Source organism: Agelaius tricolor, unplaced genomic scaffold, assembly GCF_023055355.1.
Source record: "Agelaius tricolor isolate 1412-34295 unplaced genomic scaffold, bAgeTri1.0.p SCAF_31, whole genome shotgun sequence".
Lineage (NCBI taxonomy): Eukaryota > Metazoa > Chordata > Aves > Passeriformes > Icteridae > Agelaius > Agelaius tricolor.
Genome location: NW_027269291.1, coordinates 2,383,981 through 2,403,399, shown reverse-complemented (window position 1 = coordinate 2,403,399; position 19,419 = coordinate 2,383,981). Strand labels below are relative to the sequence as shown.

Sequence of the window (19,419 nt, the reverse complement as noted above, 5' to 3'; positions counted from 1 at the left end):
CCCACAAGGAAATGTTATCAGGGGAAAGAGAGTGCACAGCAGCCTACAGATGTGCACAGCACACACACACAGACAGAAGTGGCACTGCTGCCCACAGGGACATGCCAGCCCCATCCCTGCCAGCAGCCAGGGGCCACTCTCCCTCCCCAGCAGAGTTAACACTGATAATAACAAAACCACTGAAATGACCAGCCCCGAATCCACACAGAACCAAGAGCAGCGCCACATCCCGCTCGCTGCCGCTGCTCCAAGCCTGGCCACCCTCACAAGGACACTGCTGGTCACTCTCCCCCAGCCTCACATCACACAAAAAGCATTGAACCAACGTTTGTGTCGCAGGTGCAGCAGGAGCACGAGTTGGAGCTGACACCCAGACAAAGAGCAAGGGCAAAATCCAGCCCCGTCAGCACACAACCTTTTCCCTCCTCTTTTTGCAGCCCTGGGAAAAATCAATAAGATGCAGTGAGTCAAACTCAGTTTGAAGCCCGTAAGTAATTAGGATTAGCAGGCTGGGAGCCGAGGGAACAGGCTGCCTGTGTGCTGGGCGGGGAGGGACCATTTTGTGGGTGTAGGGTACAGCCTCAGCTGATGCAAATAACACGAGCAGCTCTTTAACGGGGTTTTCAGGCAGAACGGCAATAAGGAATGGGAACGACAGCGTTTGCTTAGAAACAGGAAAATCTCATGAGGATAATTTGGGGTGCCGAGCCGTGCTAGGAACAGGATGGAGACCCCACAGGTGAATCAGGAGTTGAGTTTGATGCCGAGCCCATTCCCAGCCCCTCACTCTGAGCCCGGACTCCTTGAGTACCGCTTATTCCCGGGGTTTCTACCCGGCAGTAAAAAACCCACCTCAATGTTTCACTATTTAGAGTTAACTTAGTGGCCAAAATCGCAAAGCGGAGAAGAGACCCCCCCACCACACACACACATATACACAACCTGCGCAGAGCTACCAGCAAAATAAGAACCAATTCGCTGTTTTTGTGTCCATGAAGAACAGCTCGGACGCCGAAAAGTGCCCTTTCCTCCAGCTGAAGGAACCCGGCAGAAGACGGGAGCGCTCAAACCGGGGCCGTGCTGGGAGCAGCAGCCCCGGGACAGCGGCGAGGCGATGCCCGGTCCCCCTCAAACCCCACCGACCCCCGGAGCTCCGCGGCTGCCCCGGTCCCGCCGCACCCCCGAGCAGCGAGCGGGGGATGAAGGAGCGATGGAGAGGAGAGAGATGGAAGGCGACGGGGAGAGAGAGAGAGATGAGGCTGCGGGAAAGTTGCGTTTCACCCACCTAGGAGCATTTTGGATGCGGCTGCGTCTCCTCCGCGCTGCTGGTGCCTCCCGCTCGCCGGGCAGAGCTGCGGGCAGGGCCGGGCGGGCGCAGCCCCGCTCCCGCCGCCCCTCGCCCCGCGTCCGGCCCCGCCTCGGCCCTGCAGCAGCGCGGGGGGAGAAACTACCGGGGATCGGCGTGGAAATGGGCGGGGGGACCGGGAACTCCCCCTCCCCGCACAGCCGCCCCCGAGCCGGGGCTGCCCGAACCCCAAAACTTGGGGCGAGGGGAGGGAACCCTGAGCGGCACCCCCGGGGTGGCTCCGAGAGCCCTCTCAGGTGACTGCTTTGGGGTGAAATGTCCTTGTGGGGTCGGGGAGGGGACCCTTGGGAATGTCCTTGTGGGGACCCCCGGGAGAGGCTCGGCGGCAGCAGGGACCGGGTCCCTGCCTTGGGTCCCTGCTCGTTCAGCCCCAGCCCTGAGTGCTGGGAACACACGGGGTCTGCCCCAACCCTTGGGGGGTGGCACCAGTGGACACGGGTAGCCTGGCCCGGGTGGGGAGCTCATCTCAGCCCCCCACGATTGGGGTGCTCATCTCAGCCCCCCACGATTGGGGTGCTCATCTCATCTCAGCCCCCCATCATTGAGGTGCTCATCTCAGCCCCCCATCATTGAGGTGCTTATCTCAGCCCCTCTATGATTGGGATGCTCATCTCAGCTCCCCACGATTGGGGTGCTCGGCCCCCCATAATTGGGATGCTCATCTCATCTCAGCCCTCCATGATTGGGGTGTTCATCTCAGCCCCCCCCATGACTGGGGTGCTCAGCCCCCCATAACTGGGGTGCTCATCTCAGCCCCCCACGATTGAGGTGCTCAGCCCCCACGATTGGGGTGCTCATCTCAGCCCCCCATGACTGAAGTGCTCATCTCAGCCCCCCCCAAGATTGGGGTGCTCAGCCCCCCACGACTGGGGTGCTCATCTCAGCCCCCCCCAAGATTGGGGTGCTCAGCCCCTCTATGATTGGGATGCTCAGCCCCCCACGATTGGGGTTTTCACGCCTGCTGCCCTCCCCATCAGTTCCTCAGCAAGGGCTGTGGCAGTTTGGCTCCTCATGGCAGCACCTTCTCTGTGCTGATTTTTGGCTTCTTCTCAGGAGGTGAGGCTCATGTCTTGCTTACATTGCTGCCCTTTAAACAGGGAAATGAAAAACCTGCTCGTGAAAAGGGGAAACAATCACCTCCCCTGCCTCCCTGAACGGGAGACAAGAACAAGGAAGGAATGAAAAATTTTTCTCCAGTCAAACAATACAAGGAGTTGGGCAGAAACCACTGGGCCATACAGAGTGAAAATGAACCTTTTAAACCATGAGATGCCTGAGTGTGCCCATGTGCCACTGCCAGACTGGGCACTTTTGGAGTAAATCACAGAATTTTGGTGCACTGAAAAGCACTAAAGCCATCGGGGCCCCTCTGGGTGCTGCTGCAGGGCCAGGGCACAGCATGGTTCTCTGTCCCAGACCTCAGCCTGGCTCGGCTGGCACCGGGCAGCCTGGCAGAGCCCCGGGCAGGGCGGGTGTTGTTGTCAGGGTCGTTAACACAGCAGTAAGTTTAGCCGGGGCACTCGCTAATCCGGGATTGACAGCTGGCCCCGCACGCCTGGCCCGGCCCCCTGCAGGCTATTTAAACCCCATATTAATTTGTTTAATGTCATCAGGGGTTTGGTGTTACTGCAAGGAGCTGGAAATGTAAGGACTGGGAGGAGCAGGGGGCTCCTCCATCCCAGAACGATGCTGTTCTCCTTTCCCCAGGGATAACCACAATCCACGGCATCCCCTGACCTGCAGCCCCTCTGGACCCATGCACAGCCCTGATCCCCACTCCATCCTCCGTTTGCCCTGACCAGCCCCTTCAGTTCTCCCCAGCAATTCCCTCAATAAATCCTCTCCCGGCTGTGGTTCGTGCTGCATTTATCCCAGCCAGGCCAGCAGGTCCTGGTCAGCATTGCCGCGGAGCTGGAGTGACACGGAGGGCTGGAAGGGGGTGTGGGATGCAGCACTTTGTGGCCGAGCCTTTGAGGCCAGCTGGAGCTGGGGTTAATTGCAGGTGCTGATTACAGCCCTGGCCATTAACGCCTCCGGCCCTCCCAGCCCAACCCAGCACATCACTGGAATTTCCCAGCTCGGCACTGTGGGTCTGTCCGGTGCATAACTTGCTATATTTGTCCATTTTTGTCCATAACTTGCTATATTTGTACCCCAGAGCTGGTGTAAGGCAGCAGCACAAACCCTCCCACAGGGTCCAGACCCACATCCCCGTCCCAGGGAGCAAAGCCTGAGGCTGCAGATCCCCACAGCCTCCTCTGTGGGATGAAGCTGCTGAGGAATCTACCCCGAGGTGGCGGAGAAACGGTGCCCAGGGGGTCAAAAAGTTCCACAATCACATGGGAGGCCCTAAAAAAACCCCAGAGCCAACACAGGTCAGATGCCAGAGCCCCTCGTGGTCACCACTTTCCACCACAGGTTGATCTCCACGTGTGGGGCACTGATGGCTGAGTACCCCACGAGTGTGGGGATGGAAGCAGAGGGTTTCTTGTGAAATGGCCCCAGCCCCAGCTCTTCATCACACCCACCCCGGGAGAGGCAAATCCCAAACATGCATTAAGCCAGGCTTGCTTGGGCAGGTCTGCTCAAATCCTGCCTGTGGCTTAAAGCACGAGGGAGGGAGGGAGGGAGGGCAGGGAGAAGGGGAGGGTGCTCGGGCTCAGCTGTGCCACCAATGTCACCAATTCACAGGGTTCAGGCTCCAGGAACCACAACAGAGGGATTACTCTGAACCCTACTGAGGGCAGAGTTTAATTCTTTGCTGGCTGAGGGGTGTGCAGGACTGGCTTTTCCCAGCCTCAGACTCCAGAGGCAGCCTGGCAAAAAGAGACCAGAACTGGGCAATGAACACATCAATAAAGGAGGAGGGAGACAGGGATAAAAGCCCAGCTAAAACTGCTCCCTGCCCAAGTCTGCTGAGGACATTCAGGACTGGCTCTTCCCAGCCTTAGACTCCAGAGACAGCAAAAAGAGACCAGAACTGGGCAATGAACACATGAATAAAGGAGGAGGGAGACAGGGATAAAAACCCAGCCAGAACTGCTCCCTGCCCCATTCTGCTGAGCCTTCCAGAGCCTTTCTGGCTGACTTTGTTCACCAAGGGTTTAGGGTATAATTTGGGGGTGAAAGACGCCAGATAGGATCAGGACTGATCCACCTGGAGGATGTGTATCAGTTTTCTCCTGCTCTGTAACCCGAGCCCCCTCAGAAGCAGAAGGCTCGGGCTGAAGCAGCCGCCGGCGGTTCATCCCTGCCGGCCCAGGAAGGCAGGCACTGACCTTTCCTGCTCCTGAGTTTGCTCAGGATTAAAGTAACATTTTTTAAGGGCTGAATCCTCCTCCCCCGAGGGGCTTCCCACACAAAGAGAGTGAGGTTTGTGGCTCACAGTCCCCCATGACCCCCCTGGTAAACAGAGACTTGCCAAACTGCTGAGTTCACACTGCCCACCCAGATAATTCTTATTAATCCCCATTTCTTTAATGAATCATTCCTACGGATTTCTGCTTTTATGTGGAGCAAACCTGGGAGCTTTGTGTCAGTGGAGGGGTCTGGCGAGCCTGGGGGACACAGACCCCCAGCTCTGACCCCCAAGGATGAGCCAAGGTGGGCAGGGCTTTGGTGGTGGAATGATGCCTCCCACCTTCATCGTCCTTCCCAGGGAGATGGCTAATTACAAAGGCATCCAGGACACGTCTGTGAACAGGGTGGAGAAACTGGATGACCTAGAAATATTTAATTATCAAGAAAAGGGGTGGAAATTACACCTGGAAATAGTTTCAGAGAGAGAGAGAGTGTGTAAGATTTTCCATCTAATTGAGGAGGGCCCTCCTGGAAGGGACAGGGCAGAGGGTTCCACCTTGCCACCACACTTTGGTTCCCCCCCAGCCCAATGCAGATTTCCTGGGCTGCCAACTACCCAGAATCTTCTGGATGCCTAATTAGCCAGGGTGATGCTGTCTCTGGTCTTGCCCATCAGGTTCCTGCTCAGCTTTGGCCCCTCAGGAGCTGGGGGTGCCCAGGGAGCTCATCTGGGCAAACACTTCAGTGCCACAGCTCAGACCACACCGAGACACTCAGGCTGGCATAGCAAGAGCCAGATAAATAAAACTGCTCCTTGTAAATCTGTGGCTGCAGACAATACCAAAGGTGAGCTGGAGCAGTGTTGTGGGCAAGCTGTCCACAAGCAGTGATAACTCAGGGGCATGAAAAAGGAAGGGAACTGAATCTGAGGTGAGCAGGCAGTGCCTGCAGGCAGAGGCAGCCCAGCTCCAACAGCTCTGACAACTCCAACAGCTCCACCAGATCCAACAGATCCAACAGATCCAACAGATCCAACTCACATGCTCCAAAAGCAGAGCTGGGGCAGCCCAGGGAGGCTGCAGGGAAAGGCCACAGCCCTTGTGCTGGAAGGACACACAGCTACCAGCACCAATCCCTCACCCAGAGCTCTGCACCACTCTGCTCCCAGCATCACCAGCCCCAGAGAGCAGGGCCCTGGAGCCCTCTGGACCTCCCAAATTCCCAGGCTGTGGACACAGCCACAAAAGCCAAAATCCCATTTTCTCCCTCTGCACTGGCACCACGGGGTTATGGAGAGGAGAGCTCACTCTGAGGCAGAAGCATGACGAGGGGAGATCATCTCTTCAGAGAGAATTTTATATTGCTTACGACTTACTGTCTGGCAACATAAAACAGTTTAAGCAGCCGACCCTAAATCACAGTGACAGCTCTGCACTACCCACAACCCCCTCCCTCCTCCTGCCCTCCCCTCCCCATCTCCCGGTTCCAAACGCTCCTCCCGTGCCCCCGGGCGGGCACACACACACACACAGACACAGCGGGCACGGAGGGGAGCCCCAGGCTGGATGCCGGAGGGGGATGAGCCGCGTTTCCATCGCTGAGAAGCCACTTCAGCCCTCCGCGGTCCCCCCCGCTCGGTGCCGGGGCTCTTTGGGGCCCCGCCGGAGCACGGGGCGGGCGCGGAGCTCTCGCACGCACAGCCCGGGCACGACCCGCTCCATGCAGCGCCTCTAATCCCCTGTGACAGCCGCGAGGGAGCGGGAGCTGCGGGATGCAGCGGCGGGATGCAGCTGCGGGATGCAGCAGCGGGATGCTCATGCTTGTCGTGGTTTGAGGGTTTTTTTGGGATGCTGTGGTCGAAGGCTTGCTGCTGCTCAGGGCCCCAGTGGAAAGTGTTCTTCTTAGGGGTGACCAGGTGGAGAGGGCTCACGATCCGACTGTACCACTGGGACTGTGTCTCCATCTACTCTGTGCAAAGGCTCAGATTGGGCAGGGCCCACTGGGTCAGCAGAGCCTCGGGTGTTCACTAACCAGGTGGCCTTTGCCAGATGCTGCTCCCAGCTTTTGAAAGATCCCCCACCTAATGCTTTCAGTGTGGTTTTGAACTACCCTGGTAGCAATGTCTATTTGATGATTTTATGTTTGACTATATGATGAATATCATATAGATATTTTCAATCTCCATACAATGCTTTTATATTTGACTATATGATGAGTATCATATAGATATTTTCAATATCTATATTGAAATCTATCTATATTGAATATCGATATTTTCAATAACTATACGATGCTTTTATATTTGACTATATGATGGATATCATATAGATATTTTCAATATCTATATTGAAATCTATCTATATTGAATATCGATATTTTCAATCTCTATACGATGCTTTTATATTTGACTAAATGATGAATATCATATAGATATTTTCAATAACCATATTGAAATCTATCTATATTGAATATCGATATTTTCAATATCTATATGATGCTTTTATATTTGACTATATGATGAGTATCATATAGATATTTTCAATATCTATACAATGCTTTTATATTTGACTAAATGATGAATATCATATAGATATTTTCAATATCTGTATTGAAATCTATCTATATTGAATATCGATATTTTCAATATCTATATGATGCTTTTATATTTGACTATATGATGAGTATCATATAGATATTTTCAATATCTATACAATGCTTTTATATTTGACTATATGATGAATATAGTTTTATATTTGACTATATGATGCTTTTATCCCCCATTGTCTTGTTCTGTTTATGTGCTGAATAATAAGTTTTGCACCTTTAAGACAGTTTGGATTAATTCTGAAATAGTTTCAGAGAGAGAGAGAGTGTAAGATTTTCCATCTCATTGAGGAGGGCCCTCCTGGAAGGGACGGGGCAGAGGGTTCCACCTTGCCACCACACTTTGGATTCGATGCCTGGGGTGGCCACAAGAGCATCCCCAGCACCAGACACCCTTCCAAGGGACATCACCCCATCCTGGGGACCTCACCCCTGCTCAGAGCTGCTGATGGAGCTCTGGAAAAGGCCCCTTCAGGCTCAGAGCTCTCTCAGGACGGGGACCAGCAGGTACAAGTTGGGACACACTCACAATTTAGCTGCTGCTTTGACCATTTTTTTTTCCCCTGCTTAAAAGAAATGCCAGGTTTCCTCTTCCAAATCTGCTGAGCTGATGCTACATGGGAAATTGTGAAATATTTGTGCTCCTTGTTGTTCTTAATCCACTTCTAATGAATGTCACGCGTGTGGCAGCCCTGAGCTGAGTGGCTGTGAAACACACACTGAGGCAACTTGACAGCAAACCCACTGCAAGAAAGTGACAGCAAAATCCACCATTAAAGAGGAATGGCTCACAACTGCAGGGCTTAAAAATAACACCAGGCAACTTCCTACTGATATTTTTGGAGAAAAATCTCCACTGCCAGCAGCACAGCACAGCCTCTGCCAGCACCACATCAGTGGCAGCCTGACACCCCCATGGCCCAGGCAGCCCCCACCAGCCCACAGAAAGATGATATTTGATTTATATTATCTAACCTTGATATATTTTGGATTTGTCTCTATATTTCTCTATATTTCTAAAGCAGGAGCATCCACCTGAGCAACCAAGCCCCTGCCATGGGAGGCTCCCACCTCCTTCATGGCTCAGGCAGCCCCCACCAGCCCAAAGAAGGATAACATCTGATTTATATTATCTAACTTTAATATATTTTGGCTTAGTCTCTGTATTTCTCTATATTTCTTAAGCTGGAGCATCCACCTGAGCACCCAAGCCCCTGCCATGGGAGGCTCCCACCTCCTTGATGCCCCAGCAGCACAAGAAAAGCCCTGCAGCTTCTCTGTAAGAGTTTAAATTTAAAGGAACTTTTTAGAATGAGTGTGTCAAGGAAAAATATCCCTGAATTTCTGACCAGAACTGGGGTGCAGAGGCAGAGGTCAGAGTCCTGGTGGGGAAGGCTGCACACCACAAAAACCTTCCAGCCAAAGCTGACCACTAATCAATTCCTTTCCTATTTGAAGTAACTGACTCAATAAAATCAGAGATTAATTATGCCACAGTTATTAATCCACAGAAAGCTGAATAGCTGGGCTTTTCAGAGGGACAGCAAGCTAATGGGGTATTTTCTGAGGATTTGGAAAGGGAGCAGTTTGCTCTGGATTCATGTACAGGGTCTGGGCTCGTGTGCAGCCTCTCACATGGCACCCACAGGTCCCTTCTCCCACAGAAACTGAGGGATTTTTTTGGTTAAAAAAAAAGAGCATTTAGTGAAACAGGGCTTTTCTGCCAGTCCCCAGTGGCAGGGGTAAATCCCTCCCCTTCTCAGCCTTCCCAGCTCTGTCCCAGGAGCCCCAAGGGACATCCCTGCACCCCATCCCTGTGCCCCAGCGGGAAGGGAGAAGCCTGGGAGTGAGCAGAGGGAAGGAAAATGTACAATTATCATGGAAGGAAAATGTACAATTACCCAACTGAGCTTCTTCAAATTATTCCTGATCCCAGCCAGCATCTTTAAGACATGAAAAAAAAACCCATTCTATTTCTCCCACTGAGATTCCAGGTTATTCAAATCTGATGTGAAAAGCTATTTTTGCTCATCTTTGCTCAAAGCTGAAGGGAGCAGCCGAGGCCAATGGAGCAGGAGGATTCCTTATGTTTGTCCTTCATAAATTCACAGAAGCTTCAAATCTGAGCCCTGGTGCTGCTCGGGCACGAGGTATTGATCAGCACCTGGCACTGATGCAGGGCTTGTCCCAGCCAAATGTTAAATCCCCTTTATGGATCAGCCATTGGGAAATTTGGGATGGTCCCAAACTTCCCAATGGCCGATCCATAAAGGGGATTTATGGATCCCCTTTGTGCTGTTTGTGCTGTGCTGCCAGCGGACCTGGTGATGGACACTGAAGTGGCTCCCATGCCAGCCTGTCCCTGCCAAATTTGTAAAAAAAAAGTCCCAAAAGAAGGAGAGCAGCAAATTCCTGCAGGAGGAAGCAAAAAAAGAACATTTCCTCTGGCATTGCTGGAGCAGGTCCTGGCAGCACCAAGGCTGGGAGCTCCATCAGGGGCAGATGTGAGAATGTCCCAGCCCCAAGCCAGCAGTGCCACGACTGCTGCAGCCCGATTAGTCCCAATTAGACCCTAATCCCACGTGTTTGCAAACAATTTAAATCAATACCTCGGGATTATTGCAGACAAAGCCCAGCTGAACATGGCTGAAAGGGCCTGGCACTGTTTGCTGGGTAATGAACAGCTGAAAGGCTGCCACAGCAGAGAGCAGAGCGGGCAGGAGAGGAGGGAAAGCAGCTGGGGATGAGGTGCCAGAGCCCACAGAGCAGGGGATGGAGAAGGAGCATGGCCCAGGATCACGGAGCAGCAGCGTGGAGTGGGCTCACACCCCACCAGAGCCACGGCCAGAGCCAGCAGCCCCCTCCCTCTGCTGCTCTCCACCCCAGCTGCTGCTCTGGCTGGTTTGCAGGAGCTGTTTCTCAGCAGGGCTCTCCCAGCCTGGCCAAAGGCACAAAGGCTCCTTGGTCAGCCTCAGTGCCCCATGCACGGCCACCCAGCTCTGCAGGAGCCACTCCAGGGCAGTGGGATCCCTGCCAGCTGCCAAAATCAGGGAGCTGGGACCCCCTGTGGAAGCCAAGATAATCCCACTGCCAGCAGCTGCCAGCCCCCCTGAGTCCCCTGGGGTCCCCATGTCCCCTGCCAGGGGCCCTGCTCAGTGATGCTGAAGCTGTCACAGCGATTTCCCTGCTCATCTCAAACCTCCCTGCTCCCAGACACGCACGGACAGACATTTCAGTGCATAATTGGGAAAACCAGGACCCTTCCCTTTGCAAGGAGCTGCTGTTCCGGGCTGAGGGGGGGACAGCACCAGGCAGCCCCAGTGTGAGGCAGGGTGACAGCAGGGAGAGGGTCAAGGCACAGGATTCCATGGATTTTGGAGAGGAGGAAGAGCCTGGGACACAAACCAGCCCCAGGGCACAGCTGCCTCCAGGTGCTTCAGCCCTGCCTTGGCATTTGGGTTGGGGGAGCAGCTCAGCAGCCTCCAAAGCCAAGAAAAATGGTTTGAGCTGGGGTTTGTGTGAAGCCTCCTGGGGAGAGGAGATGCCTGAACAGAGTGTCCTTCCCACAGACCCTGGCCAAAGGGGTATGAGCTGCTGCTGTCAGCTCAGATTTGCCAGGGAATCCAGAGGCTGGTGCTCCAAAGGAGAGTGCTCCCACTGCCTTTGAGGGAGATGGGGGCTGGCAGAGCCCAGAGACAGCACTCTGGTAGCAGCACGAGCTGTTCTGTACATCCCATGACTTCTTTGAGACACTGGAAAGGACCTTTGGGGAGAGCAATGGATCAGGGTGTGAGCTTTGAAATGCTCCAGCTCAGCCTGTGCTGATGGGAGCCCCAGACATGATCCAGGATGAGGGGGAGAGCAATGGATCAGGGTGTAAATTCTGAAATGCTCCAGCTCAGCCTGTGCTGATGGGAGCCCCAGAGATGATCCAGGGTGAGGGGAAGCAGCAGCCCCCTGCCCATGCCCCTTTTGCAGCCCATTTTGGGGTGGCTCAGCTCCTCCTGCTCATTCAGCACCAGGCTGTGGTTTGGTTCCTGAGGACTCTGAGAGCAAACTGAGATCACTTGGGCTCCCTGGGCAATCACAGGCAGTAATTAAATCACTCGTGACCCAGTTGGATTAGAACTGGCATCTGCGGCACGAAAACGTCTTTCATCTGTGACCACCCCGTATCCAATCACCACCTCACCATGATTCCACACGGTGGAATCAGCAAGGATCTGGGGTTTGTCTTGCAAAGCGAAAAGCCTAACAAGCAATAATTTGTTTTTAAGTTGGGGGCTTTCTGCCACAGAGCTAAGGAATTGCAATGACACTGATTGGCATCTTTGCCAGTGCTGCTCCTCTGCAGCTTCACAGCCCGGGCAGGAAGAGCAGATCCCAGGAGCCAGAGGGGAGCAGGGAGACTCAGTGGTGGCTGGAAGCTGCCTTGGATGTGGCTGTAGGTGCCAGCATGAGGCAGAGATTCCAGCCCAGAGGAACAGCCCATCTTTGTCGAACTCAATTACTTCATTTAATCCAAGCCTCCCCCAGTGCTGACACGCCACTGGGGACCCATTCCTGTCTGTGGGCTGTGCCAGGCTGAGCCCAGCTGCCCAAGAAGGGGTCACAGCTGCCAGAACTGCAGGCAGATGCATTTTCTCAGCACCTAAAAGTGCAGGTCTGGCCAGGGAAGGGCTCCTAGAGGAGTGTGATGAGGCAGGACAGGGCATCCCCAGCACCCCATGGCCCTGCCAGCCCAACCAGGAGCTTGTCCTGCACTTGTCCTCAAGACAAGTGGCAAAACCAGTGCAGGGGGGACACAGGAGTCACATCAGTCAGCTCCCAGCCACCTCAGGAGGCTGGGAAAGGCTCGCAGTGACAACGCTGGAAGTGACATTTTTAACCAAAAGTGCAGGGAAAGGTCAGCTCCGGCAGGAACGGGAGGGACGGGGAGGCACGGGGAGCAGCTGCTGCCTGCAATTTCTCCACACAAGCAGATCAGAGCCCTGCACACTCAGGAATGGCTGTGCCATGCCTGGCAGAGCAGAGATTGTGGGACCAACAGCGTGGAGCCCCACACTGGCAGAGTCAGGGACGGTGCAGAAGCACAAAGAGCAGACTGGCATGCCCCAGGATTCTTTGGCTCAGTAGGAAATGCATCCCTGGACAGCCTCCCATCAGGCCACAAGCAGACTGAGGGGAGAAGCTGGAAGCTGCAGGCTGGAATTTATGAGGCCCATCCCCATTAAAATAGCTGGCAATATTTCCATCTGTCAGTAATGCTGATGGAGAGACCTGCTCCTTTGCATATCCCAAACAAAACCAGCACCAGCCAGGGCAGGATTTGGCACACACATGATTATTGCCATGCTAGGAATTCATGGCTCCAGCCTGCCCAGTCTCTAGTCAGAGCAGGAGCAGGGAACCATGTAATCTTTTAGGTCCCTTCCATCCCAAGGCATTCTGTGATTTCTGTGCAATTCCCTTGGTTTGCTGCTAACGACAAAACCCTCACAGCCAAAGGCTCAGGCAGAGCAGGTCAGCCATGGTGACAGGGTGACATTTCTGGGCACATTTCCCTGCTTTTGTGCATAAAATCTGCAGCGGCCAGCTGGGCCCAGCCAGGTGAGTGCTGGCAGATGGCACAGAGGGCAAGTGAGTCCTTGCCCTTGCACATTGTCCTGCCCAGCAGCACAGCACCTGCACGTGGCAGCATCCCTGCACAGCCAACAGGTGAGGGGCCTCAGCACCAAGATCTGAGCAGCATTTGGGATCAAACTCAGCACAGGTACAGGAGAAGTGCACAGCAGGAGCCTGGAGGGTCAGGTTGGCACCCGAGGAGCAGCATCCCAACAACTGACAGCCTTGGGCACGCATGTCCCCACTGCACAAACCATCTACAGAGCTCAAGGAGACACCCACACACACAGAGCAGCACCAGCCACATGGACAGACCCACATGTGTCCGTCTCTCTGCTGGGCAGCTTGGCCTCTTGGGCCCTAAACCACCTGAGGGCTGAAAGCCCTGTGCTTGCAGCAAGTGACAGACACCAAGTGTGGGAACCCAGGACATCTGCCAGGGGGCTCAGAGACCCTGGCACAGTGCCCAAGATGCCCCTGTGGGTTTGATTATGACCCGTGGAGCAAATCACCAACCTTATATGAAGATCAGCAAGCCACAACAGTTTAGGTAGAATAATAGTGAAGTTATCATGGGATGGAAAAGTAGATTTTAGGGTTTTTGGTATGGAGGTTCAGGAGGCAAAATGGAGGGAGCTGGGCATGTCCAGCCTTTTTCCTTCTGTTTCTTGGCCTCCACCTTCTGCTGTGATGGTGGCACTTTTGGATTGGTTTAGAGTAGAAGCTCACTGTCTAACATAGGTGATAGGTATTGGGAAGGAATTGTAAATATTGTACAGGTAGTTTTTAGTATAAAGACATAACACTGCCCCGGGGGCAGGCAGAGTGCCTGGAACTGTCCTGCAGGATGGACCTCGGCAGGGCAGGAGAAAATTTTATCATAGATAAGACGCAATAAACAACCTTGAGACCGAGAACTGAAGAATTCTGACTCCTTCTTCAAGCGCTCAGGCTGGGAAAAGAGACTTTTAACAATCTCAGGGTCGCAGCGACCCAGAAAGGCCCCGAGAGCCAAGGACCAAAACCAAGCACCTCCAAACTTTCCCTGAGCCCAACAGAGCAGCTGTGGCAGAGCAAGGGCAGCCTTTGGGCCACCTTGACCTGCTGGGTGGGCTCCTACCTTGGGCTGCTGGCATCTTCCCCTTGTTTAGCTGCTTGAGGCGCTTCTGGTGGGACTTGCCGTTGTAGTGGATCTGCGCCTGGGCAGCTGAGTTGAGCTGGATGTTGCAGACCTCGCAAAGAGTGAACGACTGCTGCTTCTTCTCCCTCTTCATGCGCTGCTCGGGCTGGCTGGGGGGGCAGCTGGGCTCCTCCACCAGCTGCACCGCGCCCTCGGGGCTGTGGGATGGGCTCAGGGGGCGCTTCATGCCTGCGGGAGGAAGGACAGACCCACTGTGAGGACAGAGGGACAGAGCGGCTGCCAGCAGCTGGCACCGTGTGGGGCACGAGTGGTTCCTACTGGGAGCACGCTGGGGTCGTCTCTGGATCATACTGGGAGGGACTGGGAGTGTCTGAGAATGGCTGGGAACACACCATGCACATCACCCCTCATACTGGGGGGACTGGGAGCAACTGGGAGCACATGGCATCATACTGGGACTGCCTGGGTTGATCCAGAGAGTAACTGGAACCATGCTGGAGGCAACTGGGACCATCCTGGGAGAGACTGGAAGTAACTGGGATTCCACTGGGACCATCCTGGCAGAGACTGGAAATAACTGGGATTCCACTGGGACCATCCTGGCAGAGACTGGAAGTAACTGGGATTCCACTGGGACCATCCTGGGAGAGACTGGAAGTAACTGGGATTACACTGGGACCATCCTGGGAGTGCTGGCATGTGACAAGGATCATACTGGAGCTTACTGGGCTCATACTGGTGTTGAAAGGGGACAACTGGGATCACACTTTGGGCTACTGGGAGCAACTGAGAGAAACTGGGATCATGCTGCAAGCAAACTGGAGGAACTGGGAATGACTGAAGGTAACTGAGATATACTGGATATGACTGACATCATACTGGGAGGGACTGGATTGACACTGGGGGTGTCTGAGAGTAGCTGGGAACGCACCCTGCACATCATCCCCCATACTGGGGAGACTGGGAGCAACTGGGAGCGAATGGCATCATACTGGGACTGACTGGGTTGATCTAGCTGGAGGCAACAGGTTCATACTGGCAGCAGTGTCCAGCCTTTCTCCTTATTCTTGGCCTCCATCTTCTGCTGTGATGTTGGCACTTTTGGATTGGTTTAGAGTAGAAGCTCACTGTCTAACATAGGTGATAGGTATTGGGAAGTTATGGTAAATAATGTACACATAGTTTTTAGTATAAAAAGATAAAAGATGGGCAGAGTGACTCTGACTGTCTTGCTGAGAGGACCTCAGCTGGACAGGAGAAAAAATTTTATAGATGAGAAACAATGAACAACCTTGAGAATGAGAACAGAAGAGTTCTGACTCCTTCTTTGACTGCCGGGCTGGGGAAAGAGACTTTCTAACACATCTGGGGGTCACTCTGAGCAGCAGAGACCCCGAGAGAGCCCCAGACCCACACAGCCACACCATAGAGAAGAGCAGCTCATGGAGAGCCTGGGGTCAGCTGGGGACAGCCTCCAGCAGCCTTTGCCTTGCAGGGAGCCCGGGCTGGGCATGGCTGGGACACCCAGCAGGGCCTGGGAGGCGCGAAGGTCACCCGAGCCCTGGGATCCAGTTACGGCCCCGAGCTGGCAGCCGGGGCTGACAAACCCCCGAGGCACTGCAAGGGGCCAGGGCAGGGGCTGGGGAGCCTGGGGGTGCCCTGGCAGCACCCAAGGGTGCCCTGCAGGATGGCCCTGTGGCCTGGGCAGGGCTGCATGGAGCCCGTGCGGGACTTGGGGCAGCAGCGACCGCACCGGGGGCTCCGGCTCAGGCTGTGCAAACCCTGCTGGAGGTACTGGCTCCAACACTCAGCATCCCACAGGCTGCCAGGGCTTGGTTCTCAGGCTCTCAGTCATTATTATCTACAGCCCTAAACTTACCCTCCTCAGCTTCTACCTATACACTATAATAACTGCAACCGTTTTCCTCACCCTAAATACAATCAAAGTCCTAAAGCTATGGACCCTAATACCTGCATGGACCAAAATCCCATCACTAAACACAATACTACTCCTAACCTGTCAGGACCCAGGACATCCCTCTGGCTGTCCTGAGCAGCCAAGACCCCTGCCAGGGGGCTCAGAGACCCTGGCACAGTGCCCAAGATGCCCCTGTGGTTTTCATTATGACCCATGGAGCAAATTACCAACTTTGTATGAAGATCAGCAAGCCACAACAGTTTAGGTAGAATAATAGTGAAGTTATCATGGGGTGGAAAAGTAGATTTTAGGGTTTTTGGTATGAGGGTTCAGGAAGCAAGATGGAGGGAACTGGGTGTGTCCAGCCTTTCTCCTTCTTCTTCTTGGCCTCCATCTTCTGCTGTGATGGTGGCACTTTTGGATTGGTTTAGAGTAGAAGCTCACTGTCTAACATAGGTGATAGGTATTGGGAAGTAATTGTGAACATTGTACGTGTAGTTTTTAGTATAAAGACATAACACTGCCCCAGGGCAGGCAGAGTGCCTGGACTGTCTTGCTGAGCTGACCTCGGCAGGGCAGGAGAAAATTTTTTATAGATAAAATAAAATAAACAACCTTGAGACCGAGAAATAAAGAGCCCTGACTGCTTCTTCAAGCGCCAGGCTGGGCAAAGAGACTTTCTAACACATCCTGGGGTCACTGTGAGCAGCAGAGACCCCGACACTGACCCTGCTCTCTCTTGCGGGGCTCCTTCCCTTCACAGGATTCCTGCCCAAATGACTTCTCATTCAAGAACTGACTGAGCAAGACACAGCCCCAGTAGCCACACTTTTCTCCCTCCTTTCCCTGCTTTTCTCCCTCCTTTCCTGTTCTTTTACCTGCACAACAATTACACTCCCCACACGCACCACAAACCACATCAGTGACACACTAACAAACCAGCCAGCATCCTAACTGACTGCCACCTCAACCACCATGTCCATCACCCTCCTTCCTATCTCCCCTATAATCCTGACTGTGAAAAGTGCATATTATATGGCTCTAGGCAGATATTTACCATATGGGTTTTGATGTGTCGATTAGTAGTGCTGTATTAAGATTTTAATAATAAATGTAGTCTTGTAATTAAAAGGTAACTTTTGTAGTTAAAATGAGAACTACGTTAGTGGGATTTTTTAAGAAAGGAATGAGGTACTCGCACCAGATAGCAGCCACAGGACACCTGAATCTTTCAGAGAAAAAGAATTTATTGCCCTCTTATCAGAAGAAACGAACTTCTTCCTGCCTCAAAGGCGCTGTTAGGATTAGAAGGAAGTTGCTGATGACCAGACAGAATCCTGTGTTTGAATGCAATTTATGCATCATGTATGAGGTGTATGAATATGCAACAGGCTGTTGTTTTTAAGGGTTAATCCTCTGTTAACGTGGGTCCTTTTTCGGGCTCATGCTGCCCAGAAAAGGTACCTGGACTGTCTGTAACTCTTTGTCTTTATTGTCTCATATTGTCCTAATTCAATTTGTCCAAATCATTATCACTCTAATTGCATTACTATTTTCATAACCATTTTATTACTATTAAACTTTCAAAATTTTAAAAACAAGCGATTGGCGTTTTCCCCACTTTCCATCACCTAAGAAACTTAGGATTACCTAAACCCGAGGCCTTCAAAGCCTTAAGGAAGAGTTGCAAGCTCTGAACTCGGTTCTCTGCAGCCCCGGCCGCAGCCCCGCGGTGGCGCCGCCGCTCCGCGCCCGGTCCCGGAGCCGCCACCGGGGACAGCGGGGACCGAAGGCGGGGACGCTGCCATTCACCCCACAGCCGGTGAGCCCTAACCCTAAACCCCACCCCTAACCCTAACCCTCTCCCCAGCGGGTGTCAGCCCCAGCCTGAGCCTTCCTGCAGTGCTGGGGAAGGTGAAACAGGAAAGCCTTGTATGAATAGGATTGCCTGGCAAAAGACTTTCACAATATGGAAACTGTAAGCGAGATTGAAATGAAAGCAAGCTTTGAGATACCTCAGTTACTGAACAACTGGAAAACAATGGTGTGGCCGGCTGAAGGTGATCCCCTTTGGATGGAACAACACCCTCTGCTTGCAGACAGGCCCAGGGGTCAGAGCAGACCCTGCCAGCTTGGCAGAAGGGGCCAAAGAGGAGTTTTTAGGGTTTAAAATGTAACCCAGGATGGTAATGTAATGATTCTTATAGGCTGTGTGTAAATGCTATAGGATTTGTATATTGTACTAGATTGGTTAGTGAGAAATAGAATATTCAACACAGAAGAAGATTTATAGAATTGGAACGGGAACCTCGCTCTCTTATGCTCTTTACCCTCTTACTCTCTCACCCTCTCATCCTCTCTCCCCTCTCTTCTCTCAGCCCTGCTCTGAGCTGTGCCTGGCAGCTCCCAGCAGGGCCCTGCACTTGGCCCTTTGCAATAAACCCCAAATTCCACGACCTGGCTGCAGAGATCTCTGCTCTCCATCAGTCCCGACCGTCCCACACCCCGCCGCTCCTTTGGGCTGAGCCATGGATGGGGACACCCGGGGCCACCTCCAGGCTGCAGTACAGGAGTGCAGGGGCTGGGAAGGTGGGGATGGATGGAGAGCAGAGATCTCTGCAGCCAGGTCAGGAATTTGGGGTTTATTGCAAAGGGCCTGGGTGCAGGGCCCTGCTGGGAGCTGCCAGGCACAGCTCAGAGCAGGACTGAGAGAAGAGAGGGGAGAGAGGATGAGAGGATGAGAGAGTAAAAGGGGTAAGAGCGTGAAGTTCCCGTTACAATACCATCAATCTTCTTCTGTGTTGAATATTCCAATTCTCACTAACCAATCCAGTACAAGATACAAATCCTATAGCATTTCCATACAGCCTATAAGAATCATTACATTACCATCCTGTGTTACATTTTAAACTCTAAAAACTCCTCTTTGGGCCCCTTCTGCCGAGCTGGCAGGGTCTGCTCTGCCCCTTGGGCCTGTCTGCAAGCAGAGGGTGTTGTTCCATCACAAGGGGATCACCTTCAGCTGGCCACACCATTGTTTTCCAGTTGTTCATTAACTGAGGGATCTCAAACCTTGCTTTCATTTCAATCTCGCTTACAGTTTCCATATTGTGAAAATCTTTTGCCAGGCAATCCTATTGATAGGTCTTTCCTGTTTCATCTTGCCCAAAGGAGCGGGAGATGTTCCCCCCGGCTGCCAGCAGAGCCTTTCCCAGGATAACCATTAACAGAACGACCGGAAAGCAGATCTGGGAGCCCATCAGCAGCAGGAATGTGAGCCGGGGCCTCGGGGACAGCCAGCCCAGGCAGGTCGCCGGCTGCCCTTGGCATCCTCCCCCTCCCCGGGTATTTTTAATGCAATTACATCCCAGGACGCAGAGCTAAAATTGGAACATTATGTGGACAAAGTATCCCCAAAGTCTCCCTCGTCTTTAGAACGGGCACTGCTGTTGCTCTGATTAGGCA

At 53.2% G+C, this 19,419-nt stretch overlaps 1 protein-coding gene across 6 annotated transcripts in view; it reads right to left on the bottom strand.

Annotated features, from left to right (window-relative positions):
• The window catches only part of ZNF385C (zinc finger protein 385C), a 69,156-nt gene that overhangs the window by 30,490 nt on the left and 19,247 nt on the right, over positions 1 to 19,419 (bottom strand). For 4 of the 6 annotated variants that reach the window (XM_071450626.1, XM_071450624.1, XM_071450625.1 and 1 more), the window contains exon 2: positions 14,016 to 14,264. The exons of 1 other annotated variant lie outside the window; for it this stretch is intronic. In XM_071450626.1, the coding sequence (XP_071306727.1) occupies positions 14,016 to 14,264 (249 nt within the window). Of the gene's footprint in view, positions 1 to 1,285; positions 1,450 to 14,015; positions 14,265 to 19,419 lie in introns of those variants that run through there. One more of the 6 variants, XM_071450629.1, reaches the window with a different exon arrangement.